At 43.8% G+C, this 12,655-nt stretch overlaps 1 protein-coding gene across 3 annotated transcripts in view; it reads left to right on the top strand.

The window, feature by feature from the left end:
- Positions 1-12,655, top strand: part of trbd (ubiquitin thioesterase trabid) — a 159,757-nt gene that overhangs the window by 50,332 nt on the left and 96,770 nt on the right. For all 3 annotated transcript variants that reach the window (XM_037426842.2, XM_075876278.1, XM_075876279.1), the window contains exon 5: positions 9,556-9,813. In XM_037426842.2, coding sequence (XP_037282739.2) covers positions 9,556-9,813 — 258 coding nt within the window. The remainder of the gene's footprint in view (positions 1-9,555; positions 9,814-12,655) is intronic.

Raw genomic sequence — 12,655 nt, 5'->3', positions numbered from 1 at the left:
AATATCGTCTGATGGCTCCCGCAGCATGCCCACCACCATGGCGGTGGCAATTGATAGATTGTGATTTGTCTTTTATAAAGATTGAAAAGCATGCACCCATTGCACATATACGCACATGCTTCCTGGAACTACAACAAAAGTACACATGCCCCGAGTTCTTTCCAGATGCCTCAAAGTCCAACACTTCTGTTTTGATACGCAGCCATTGGCCCATCCTTCTCAGATACTGGCGTCTTGCATCCTGATGCAAGCATTTTTACAGGAGAAGCCTATGCAATACTTGCAGCTGTTAAACACAATGCACATATAAAACTACAAAAAAACGGTAATTTACATGGATTTTCTGAGTGTGGTGATAGCCTTGAAAACACTTAAAAAACACAAAAACTCAGTTCTTGAGTCCCTTTGTTCACTCTTATGCACAGTCTACTCATAGAAACAGCATGTTGTAGTCTGCTGGGTGCCGGGGCACCGTGAAATACAGGGAAACGTTTTGGCAGATCAGCTGGCTGCATCCACCAGCAACGATGCCGCTAATGCATCAATACCAATCCCTGCACTTGACATGAAACCTTTCCTGAAACGAAAGCTCAGAGGTTATTGGCAAAACATGTGGGATTGACACACAAGTAATAAACTACATGTTATTAAGCCAGAACTTGGTCATTGGCCGCCACTATCAAAATCGCGACACACAGAAATAACACTTGCAAGGCTAAGAACAGGGCATACATACTCTACACATTCATATATTCTGTCTGTCGGTGATCCACCATTGTGTGCGAGATGTGGAGAACCATTTACGGTTCTTCACATTCTCGTCTAGTGTAATGAGTTGGACGCTCTAAGAAAAAAGCACTTTTTACTGCCCTACCGACAGCAGCTCCGAATACATCCTGGGATGCTTAGCGGTAGGGATTGGCTTTTTAAAATTCACTCATTGTTTACGTTTTTAAATGATGTACATAGTTTTCACTGCATATTTCAAGGTGACCTGTGGTGACTACATCTCCGCCATAGTCTTATTATCATGACCTTTTGACATTCACTTTCACTGCACATATTTCACGCCACTGTCATGATTTTACTACTTACGTTTTTACCCGCGTTAGCGCTAGGAATTTTAAGGCCCCTTTACAGCCACGCATCATATCATTGTTCATATCTCTAGTCTATCGAAATGGTGCTCTTTGGCCATCAATTGGCCCTTGCGCCATTAAAAAACCACCCATCATCATCATCATCATCATCACCACACCCACTTTGGTTCAATAGCCTTCCCTTCAATGCTATAGAAGGTTGTCCCCGAGTATAGTAGCTGCATTACCTGTACATGTTAAAACTGTTGCTTGGGCAAGTTGTTTCATGATTATTTAGACGGATTTATCAGTGCAAAAAAGATGGAGCATTTAGAAAAGACACACACACAGCGCTGATAAATCAGGCGGTACATGTTGTCCAGCGTGGTTCCTTGCAAATATCAGGTGAGCATGAGGGCATTTATTTAGACATAGGATATTTTTTTACTTGGACTTGTGACACTGCAAAATGCAGTTAAACCTGGATATAATGAAATTGACAATTTGCTGAAAAACATTCGTTATAAAGAGGATTACATTATATACAGCTTCAGTAGAGAAATCCAAAAAATAAATGCACAAATTACACAAAGGGAGAAATGAAGGTAGAGCTCTCTCAAAACACATTAGCTATAAAAAACTGTGTTATTATTGTGATACTACTTATATGGATACTCTCAACTGGTTTTTGCTGCCACTACCATGTTCCATAACAACTCCCATCTTTATCGCCTAGAGAGCGCATACGGTAACATACTCCGTATGCTCAAACAGACCGAAAACTGCCCGTCTTCAACGAGGACGGAAGAATGGGGGGGGGGGGGGAGTTGTTAGAGTAGCAACTGTGAACTTAGATTATAACCCATTCACTGCTTTCGATAACAAAGCTCGTCCTGCCCAAACCGTCACCAGACTGCTTTGGATGAGCAGAACTTGTCCCTAGTGGAATAGGTACTCCCTCCTAACTTTCAAACGGAAAAGCCGGGTTACATTATGTGTCATCCACTAGAGTGCAGCATTCGCTGGAGGATTTAGCTTTCTCCTGTGACAGGAGTGCGGTGGCGGGGACCCATGCATAGCTTGCCTATCAGCATGAAGAAAAATGCTATTTGTTTTCGTGGTCTTCTTTGAGTGATGATGATTCAAGTACAGATATTTTGTGCCCTGAATTGAAGACAGCGATCACGGTGAATTGAGTAGCTACTCTAGTGATGGTGAAGACAGGTCGAACTCGAACAATGCAAGTGCCTGCCCGTGAAGCTGCCTTGCGTTATTCCACGTTTTGAAATTTTCCACGCAGCCCCGAAGCTTCCAGAGTGAAAAACTTCAAGGGTGCTTAGCTTACGCAAGCAAAAAAGGATGTGCCATTTATAACTGTTTGGTTTATAAGGTTTTCAACTTTTATTAGCAGCAGTTAGCTGTTTTTCTATGTATTGTTCAGAAATAAATTTTATTTCGTTGCTTTGACTAAGTATGTGGTGGAATTACTTTTTCAACATCGACTAGCTACTTTTTATTACAGTAAGAATCGAAATCGGCAATAAAAAAATGGGCATTTTTTGACCGGAAATTAAAAAAAAGTGAGCTGTTAAGGGTGTGGTCGCAATTGCTGTGAAAAAGTGCTTCTTTCTAGAGCTTCCATATTTGCTTACACCAGCGTTTTGTAGGAGTTCCGGGATATTGGATCCAAAAGAGTTGGCTGTTAGCCTTACTTGGTATTATATTACAATTTGTTGCTATCCCATTCATTGTATTGCCTGCAACGTGCTACTGTGTTGCCAGAGCTAATCCGCAAATCGCAAAGGCTTTGGTCCCACAAACTCATGGCGCGGTGCAAGACTGCAAAGTGAATGGTGAGTTGACCTCTGAACAGGGTTCGTACAGGTCCTTGAAATCCTTGAAAACCCTTGAATTTGAAAAATGCATTTTCAAGGTCCTTGAAAGTTCTGGAATTTTTTGTCATCCTTGAAAATCCTTGGAATGTTCTGAGCAGTGCAAACATATATATTGACATCGCGGCCTCCTAAATGTACATCGGTGTGTGATACTGTCAAACTCCCAACATGTGAAGCAGTAATGCGGCGGCGTGGTGCACATGATGTCATTTTGCAGAAGTGCATGTGAAAAAGTTAGTTTCTGGCGAGGGTGAAGCAGTGAATGTGATAGTAAGAAATTAGAATGTCACACAAAGAAGGGCAAGCAACACCATACGTGCATTGTGCGCCGCTCAAGTACGAAGGACGCACGAAAAGAAAGCGCACAGGACGAGTGCCGATGAACGACTGTTATAGCTCGACACTGGAAGCATGCTGCTTAAACAAACCAAGAACGGTGCTAGAAAAAAACGCACATGTATCCACAGGATGAGCATAAATTAACCACTGTCACAGTTGTTACTTTTTGGTTGTTCAGCAATGTGCTGCGAGTGTCAACTGTGCACAAGCCGACACTCTCGATGGGGTGGTGCCATCAAATTTCAAGGCTATAGCAAGCACCGTGTGGGTTTAAGAATATATATTAAGTTGCTTCCCAAGTGTACCTAAATGCTTATTCTCCTTATCGAGCCCCATCGCGAGCGCGTCCAACACTGATGTAGCTAACACAGGAAGGGCAACAAAAGTTTTAGTGACGTCACGCCAGATCTGTAGTCAGCTGAGTGACCTCCGGACTTCCGCCCCGTACATACCGGCAAAGCATCGCGACTGCTGCACGTAGCGGCGAGTTTGTTTTGCAGGTGCTTGTGTGGCACATGTGTGCAAGAGCTGACAATACTCTGCATGACGCGTGCAAAGCTTTGTGATCATGTTATGAAGTCAGCTACACTGCTATGTACCTGCACAACACTGTCCCCACAAACATGAACTGAAAATTGTTCATATCAAAAAGGCGGCAGATTATATAGCGAGAATAAATGAATCTTGGTGCGTGTATCGTGCTTATTGGAGCTTTAATTAAAGCTTGCAGCAAGGAGCGCGCAAGCCACAAATATTGTGGCACGACCCCTTTAAGGCCTGACTACACATGTACGTTTAGGCCCATCAGTGCTAACTTTCCGACATGACATCGTGCTCTCTCCCTATGGAGAAGGTGCGAGAATTTGTTAAGACTACGCTCTTTTTTTAAATAGTGATATCCATATATTGTAAGTGCAATAAAATTGTTCATTTTTGAAATTTTTACAGTGAAAAATTCTACCTTAGCATGCCCCTTTGAGTCCTTGAAAAACTTGCAACAGGTCCTGGAAAGTCCTTGAATATCCTTGAATTTTCGCTTTGGAAACCTGTACGAACCCTGTCTGAAGATCCGTCGTCGTCGCCGTGGTCTCTGAAAGTTTTCATCAGTGCTGTCATGAACATGTCACTTGGTGGTAGAAGAGGGAGAAGATGAGGAAGAGAAAAGGAGAGAAAAGAACAATATCGATTCTAGAAATAAAGAAAGAAGATCATACATTGAAGCAGGCCAGGTGAAAAAAAGAAAGAACATATAAAAAAGGGGGTGAGGGGGTCTTGGAACGTTAAAAGGCAGACGTGCGGCGACAGCGGCACGGCATTCGACAGAAGTCTGCCAGCAGAGCCCATAACCAGGTGCCCCTGCCTTCTCATCAACACCCTGTGAGCCATGAGGTACGACCCGGAGAGGAGCTCGGCCGAGCGATGTCATCCTTGTGAAGACGCGAAAGATGTCCTGCGGCTTCGCTCCGTAGAATGTGCATCACAAGGATAAGCGGTACAGCCGCTGCGAAGGCTCGACACTACAGTCGCGTGATACTGCAGAGACCCGACGGTGTAGCCGATGGCCGTGCACCTGTGGCGCGACGGACTTCTTAGACGTAACAAGCCTCGAGGATTCAACTCTGGAGCCGCCACCACGTCAGGCCTTGCACCTGTACTGTAAATATATTTTTCTAGGCTGTGTATATAGTGTGCAAGGGACCTCTAAAGCTTAGCTTTCATGTATTCTGCTACTTGAGGTTTTTTCATAATTGTTTGTTTATCTCACAAAAATTTTTCATACTCCTTTCGTTCTTGTGTGTAGAAGCTACGGCAAGCTCCTAATCTGAAATCTCCTCCCAGTCAAAAAGTTGAAGTGGTTAGGGGTGGAAGTGCTGCGCTAATTGGTCCGTTCTGCGCCAGTCTGACCTGCTGCGCCAGGCTGTGCATAAAAATGGCAATTTCCACGATAATTGTTGATTGGAAGCGTAAACTGCCAATTTTGTTGAATATTATCGTCGACCGAACAACACTGAACGTTGGCCGCACAAAGGACGCGGCCGCATCCATATCCAATGTAGTTCGATCACATGTTCAATCATGATCACGTAATTCGCTTCATTCATTGAGCTTGTTCTTGTCTCATCGCTGTTATCGCCGTGGTTTCCGCTCAGAAATGGTGGCACCAACATGAGTAACTGGGAATTGTCTAGTAATGCAGTAAAACCTCGATAATTTGTACATGCCAGGCATGATCCTGTTGCCCAAAGTACCCATCAAAAAGTCTTTTTTTTTTTTTTCGTCGAAGTGCGGAAAAGATACTGGGCTTACACTCGCACACGATTGTTTGATAGCGCGCAGTGGCGAAATAGCATTTCGAAATTATTACAGGGTCCTGGATACGCAGCGACTGAGATAGCGACAAAATCGATCGGCTTACTGTGATACATATGTGCGCTTCTCTACCGCGATTTCATATTAATTAAGCGACAACTGAGTTTCATTGAAACACATAGTGGTTGCGTGGGCTCGATCATCTCTTAGATAGTTGCATGCAGCGCGGCGCCTATGCTGCTCGCGCCGTCGCTGCCGGGTGGCTTGCTGTAGTGTGCGCGCAGATTTGCCCTGTGAATTGTTCATTCCCACTTCGCTCCAGACCGAGCATAGATGAGCAGAGTAGCTTGTTTAATTAGGGTGGGGATAACAAACTTTCATCAAATGAAGTGCACCATGAATATCTAGTCGCTGCCGGGTGGCTTGCTGTAGTGTGCGCGCAGATTTGCCCTGTGAATTGTTCATTCCCACATCGTTCCAGACCGAGCATAGATGAGCAGAGTAGCTTGTTTAATTAGGGTGGGGATAACAAACTTCCACCAAATGAAGTGCACTATGAATATCTAGTCGTCATGAAAACGAGTTATTTCTCTGTCAGCTGTGATGTTTAATGATGGGAGCACAAATGCGTGCTTACCCACACGTAAACACACCTACACACACACACTATTTGTGGGTAGTAAGTCTGGTCAGATCATTAGTACTGAATGTTTAGTGAAAGCCATTGGAATTTTTTTACCAGAAATAGTTTCAATTGACAGTAATGTGTTGTGACCCTAGAAAGAAGCTTCAAAATTAACTTGCATTGCTCTGAAACACACCTTTTGGTGCTCCGAACCTGTTCCAGTACTCCCATTTTGTAGCGCCAAAGCTGCTCCAAAACAGCATTATTTCTGCTCCCTGAGCTGCTCCAAAACACGAAAGTCTGCTTCCACCCCAGAGTGCTCAAATTGGAAAAATACCAATCGGCCACAATTGATTTGCAACCCATTGTAATTTTGCCACCATTTGGAAACGTACCAATTACTTCCGTTTGGTAAATCAGTTCAGATCCAATTAATTATAACCATTTGGATAAAACTGGTGGTTAATTGGTTGACCAACTGATGGAGTCCAAGTGGTCATCCAATTGAAGCTAACAGGTGCCCAAATGGCTAACTAATGAAAGGGAACCGTTGTGCAACTGGTAATCCAGTTAATTGTAAATGGTCTGAAACTAGGTGGTGTTCAATTGTTCAACCAATTGAATGGATCTAGTCATCTATTTGAGGCCAGCTGGTGTTCAAATGATTGGCCACTTGAAGAGAACTGGTGTCCAATTAGACGGGCACTCAAAGGTACGTGGTGTTCAATTGTTTAACCAATTGAATAGATGTGGTCATTCCTCTCATTGCTGTCTCTTGTCAAACTTACCGCCGTTTTCATGAACCGGCCTTAACTTATTGCGGTAAGGCTACTTACCAAAGCACAAGAAAAGTATAAGTGTATGAAAAGTACAAGGTGTGTTTCAGAAACTTTCCTTATCTTGTCATAAGTGCGCCTTATGAAAGGTGTCCTAAACTCGTCTAGTATTAGTCCTGGGTGCGGGTGTACATAAATTTGTGCTACAAAATCATTACCTAGGACAGCAATAAATTAGCTTTACTGTAAGAAACCAATGACAGAATTCACGGAAGCAGTCAAACGCAAATAGCAGAAATGTTTGTTTAGGCTCCGGCAGTTTTTGGTGAAATACTTGTCTTTCGTCTGGCCACTTTTTTGCAACTCCCGTCGACGCAGCGAGGTTGTCGTATCATTTTTGTTATTTCGACGTCTTGCATGTTTTTGCTGTGTTTGGCATTACTGTTGTGCTGCTTTCAGCGTTTGCCTTTTTTTCTCCCTGTTTTTAAAATTTCACAGATTTATTTAATAGTTTCAGCAGTATTACAGCATTTTTTATGAAGTTGCGTTTATTGTAGAACAGTGCACTCACATGAACCTCACTGATGAAGTGGATATGTTCCGACGAATTTTGTCAATAAGTACTAAGATGCGCGCTCTATGCCTTCAGATACAGTGCTTCAGAGAAAACAAGAAACGTGGAAAGCAGCTCCTGATAGAATTCAACAGCCGACACAATGTGCATCCCTGTACGGGCAACCAAACTATTTGAAATGTGTTTTTGTCACTTCAAGAAGTTTTACTGGTGCTGGAAAAAGTTTTTTTGCAACCAAAGCAGGTTATCTGCTGGACTGTATACTCGTGATACGGTCAGCTATGAGACATTGAAAAGGCCATCACTCTCAATTTGAAACGGGCGAACACCATAAAAGCGCAATGTGATGAACAGCTGCATCAGACGCGGCACATAAAACCCAATCGTGGATAGTTTCCTGCATAAACTGTACAGCGAGCAGATTCTTCACGGCACTTTTTGGGAAGCAAGGGCAGCACGAAAATTCTTGCTTGTCGTAGGTTTCCACAGGGTTCCTTGAATCGTCGAGGACTCGTCGTGGCAGTGACAACTATGCATATGCTGTGCCGTTCAATATTTATTCTTTGCGGTCCACATAATCGACAGAATACGCAAAGTTGTCATCCCCCACCATGTTGTTTAAAGCCTTAAGGTTGGTCATAGACTACCTTCACTGGGCCTTACTCAAACGATAAGTACAGGGTAGGCTTTTGAAATGTGTTTAGGGCGGACTTATGGCTAAGGTTGACTTAAGTCATAAAGATAAGCTTAAGTTAGGTTTGTGAATATGGGGGGTTAGACACCTTTTGGCTCGTACTTTTGTTGTTGAAGCGACAACCTGGTACACAGCAAATCTTGGGCATCATCGCTCATGGACACCATCCGTGGTTTTGCGCACAATTCTTGCAGCTGTCGGTCACTCAAATTTATAATACAAGGAAAACTGAACGCCGATTCCAGTAAATTTCTTGGACTCCCAGTGTCTCTACTCAGCAAAGCTCTCTTCAAAGTCGTTACAGAAGAGCTTCGTGGTCAGAAAAGCATTGAAGGACTAAGTTGTATTCAGTTTTGACTTATGTGTCTTTTTTACTGCTATATTGATAAAAAATTAAGTTATGTAAGCTAGGTGTTTTAATTTTCTGTGAGATTACATTTCTGTCATTCGAAATGCAATAGTCATATACTGCCCCACTTTCTTTACTAGGACCATTCAATATATAGGGCAAGTGGTTGGAGTGAGTTATTGTGACAGCAATTGTATGGACGGACACTCTCTAAGGGCTTTTGCCGTAGTCGTTGCCGTCATTTTCTGTATAAAGTCCAAATCAATAGCATCCCCCCAGGCATGGTATGTTTAACCTAGACTAAAAGTGTGCAAGTGTAGCGACTAACACGGCTGAAGCAAAGATCAGACGAGCTAGCTCATCTTCGTTGCTTGAAGGGTGCATGCGATGACATCACCCAGAGTGCTGTGAGGCTTGCCATTTAATGGTGCTCAAGCAGAAGACATCACCCAGAGTGCTGTGAGGCTTGCCATTTAATGCTGCTCAAGCAGAAAGGGAATGTCCCGCCTTTCTCGAAGGAGCATGAAAGGACATGGGGAGAAAATCGTTTGAGCAGAATTTGTCAACTTTGCATCAAGGGCACACGTGCTGTCTGGGCAGGTATTGGCACACGGTTCGTATACACTTCTATGTGCTGCGCTTTCAATCAGGAGAGACTGTGCAAGAACCGCTTCTCTCCCTGAAGCATCCGCATTTTGTTTTTCCAGTATTTTGTACAGTTACGTGAAACCTGATCTAGAAGAGTTAGCTGGCAGCTTCACTTTGTATAACATTACCATTTGTTGTTATTACATTTATTGCTTTGGCCTTGTGTGAAACTGGGAATTTTTTTATTGAAGAAATTGTAAGAATCGCATAAAATAATTGATTGAGAAAGCCACCCATGGTATTTTTGTTTTTTTTTCCTTTCTCAGGTGCAAGTTTCAGGAGATGAAACCCCACCTAGCAACAACTACCTGTGCAGTTTGCGGCGACAGGTGCGGGAAGTGGATAGGCTATGGCTGAATGCCTGTCGCGCTGTTGTGAACGGAGATCCTGAACCGATCAGCCGTTATCTAAGCTCAGGTGGAGACCCTGCACGACAGCTGACTCATGTCGAGGCAGGGCTGCTGGCTCGTTCTGCCAACTTCGATCCAGGCTTCACCCTTGCACACATGGCCATTCGCCAAGAGGTACAGTAATTGTGGCTGCTACTCTAGAATGCTAGTCTTTGGGCACATGCCTCTAGTGAGCTTACAAGCTATTGGCTGCGACATCAAGTGGAGTTGCATCCTGGCGTCAACTGGTAGAAGCGCGCAAGTGTGGATGGCTCCATGCGTTGTCTGCTAGTCACGTCATGTTTCTATGTGAGTGTATGTGATGCACGTTTTCAAAGGGTGGTTTGTCCGGTTATGTCAGCGCGAGTATAACTGCTTGTACGTATGCCTGAAACGACATACGAAATCATTTGTCCCTTCTCCGCTGCTAATGCATTGTAATAAGATAGGCGAGTGCAACTTTCCAGAGTGCTGTTTATTGTCGTCGTACCCTCCATTCACCAAAATAATTTCATAGTGGGTGCCACTTTCTGCTTCGCACATATAAAATGTTCTTGGCGTCCCTCAAACATGAGGACTATGAAATGGTGTGTGAATGCAACATTTTAGCGACTCGGTTGTAAGCAAAAACGAGGCTCTAGGCCATGCCCTTCTGCACATTCGTGGGTGTACACTATGACACAGTAGTTTATCGACTGTGTGAGAATCCTTGGTTGTTTTTATCTGGCCGTGGTACCACCACATAGAATTATTACTATTGTATAAACTGTGACACAACGGTACTTGCACTATGCTTAAAACGGAGTTGCTGTGCCCAACCGTGTGCTTAGATTCAAGAACGCTTTAAAGAGCCCAGGCATTGAAAATGATTCAGACGGTGTGCCTTATATTTAATGTTTTATAATTTCACTGAAAATCTCATCTTTTTTACAGGTTTCAGCGTTTGCGGGGCATTGATGAAAAATGGCCGACAGAAGGCAGCGGTCATTTTTCATCTGAAAAGAAAAAAACATGCTTTTTCATAAAATAACCAGACCTTTGTTGTAGCACTGTCATGGATGTAATTCATCGATGAAAGCTTTCTGCTGAACGCTTACAGAGTTTTTATACTTCTACTGGTGCAAGAACATGTGCGTATACGTGTAAACGCAATGCAGCACAAATTGCTGTCAGCGTCAAGCTTTCTTGACTAGACTTATCGACTGTCCCACATTTCATGGTGAACAGAATGAGAAAAGTGGATGTATTATGCATATAAGGTGCGAACGTTGGTACTGAACTCATCGCATAGATATGCGGGCTTTCCGCAGTCTTTCTCTTTTTTGTGTTTTGTATGCAGATGAGAAAGAAGTAAATAAGTAGTTCCGTCACGCTGCAGCAGTGTGTAGCAGGTGGAACTTGAGCTAAACATGCACAAAAAGCACAGCAACAGTGCGATTCCGTGCGAAAGCACGCAGACAGTCACACAGGGCGAGCATTCCTTTCAAAGGGACAATGCGCTTTACTCGCTCGTAATAGTAACGTTGCAAAGGCTTCTACACTGATTCAGTAGAGAGGAGCATAGATATTACCAGTGAACTGCACTTAACGCATTTTATTCGCCAACTATATGAAGCGCCACTGTGTGTATTTGTGTGCACGCTGCCGACCGCCCAATTTCGCCGCGAATAGTATTTACATTTGGGTACACTGAAGTGTTTGTTTTGCAAAACATTTATTGTGACAGCATAGGTTCTCAAACTGCCAGGGGTTCGCTGAAGGAGATTTGGGGTTCCGCAGGTGGCCAGAACGAGTCCAACCCGCTTCTGTTTTACCCTATAAGCAACTAATTTATTTATTCAGACAAGTAATTTTTCAATGCATTTTGTACTTAATGAAGTCGTTATTGACATATTATAAAAGAGCAGAAATGTTCACAAGACTCATATAGGGTCATTCCAAGTGAAACGTCCCAGCCCAAAATTTGACCACCAGCGATTCTGCTGAACAAAAAATTTAGCTGAGAAGTAACTATGTGAGAGTGATTTTAGGGAAGTATTTTTGTTAAAAAAAAACTGTGCGGTCACGTGACCGCCCTTTAAATGTGCTGGCAAAAAGGAAAACTATGTATTTATTTATTTCAAGCTACCTTACAGGCCCCTGGGGGGGGGGGGGGGAAGCATTGAGTAAGGGGGGTGATACACTAGATACATGTACATATACATATGGAGTTGGCAAAAATACATGAGGAAAGATACAATTGCAATATAATACAGTGGAACTTTGATTATACGTCCCCCGGTCCTGCGACGACCCGCGTTTTACGACGAATTGGCTTGGTCCCGGCAAAACCCCCATAGAACTAATGTATTGAAAACCTCAATTCTACAACGCAATTTTACGCCGGCCCCGTCTCGTACGACGCTTTGCTGGACTGTCCAAGAAAAAAAAGAAAAATCTACGATGACGCACGCAGGCACACTGCGACCGAGTTCGTTCCTCCGCACGTTCTAGCGCACTATCCGCGCTGCCACCACAGGGCCTCTTCAATTTTTCGATACGCTGTCGACCATAGCTAGCCAGAGCAAACGTTGTCCAGAGCCAGCCTGAGCGCATTCGTTTTGCTTAGTCGCATTGCACTGCGCACTTCCATTGGGGCCTTTTTTTGTTTTGCTTTCTGCCTTCTTTTGGGTGGTTTTGTAGTGACAGCTGTGAGCAGGTAACATGGCAGATAATTTCGAGCTCGCTTTCTAGTATGCGATAACTTTCACTAGATTTCGCGTAGTTGTACCGCACGTGTTGAACGGCGATTGTTGAGCCTGTCTACGTTTGGGATAGCCGCGGGAACCGGAACTAGCTGCTGTCTAGCTACCAGAGGGCTGGGGAGTTTTAGCCCCTCGCGATTGGTCGAAGCTTGCGCAGACGTACGCCCTTGCAAAAATTGAATGGGCCCACTGCCTTGTTGCCTTCGAGCCATTCCTTCATGTGTTTGCCTCAT

Source organism: Rhipicephalus microplus, chromosome X (genome assembly GCF_043290135.1).
Source record: "Rhipicephalus microplus isolate Deutch F79 chromosome X, USDA_Rmic, whole genome shotgun sequence".
NCBI classification, from domain to species: Eukaryota; Metazoa; Arthropoda; class Arachnida; order Ixodida; family Ixodidae; genus Rhipicephalus; species Rhipicephalus microplus.
The sequence above is the reverse complement of the archived record's forward strand: the minus strand, read 5'-3'. Positions and strand labels throughout refer to the sequence as shown.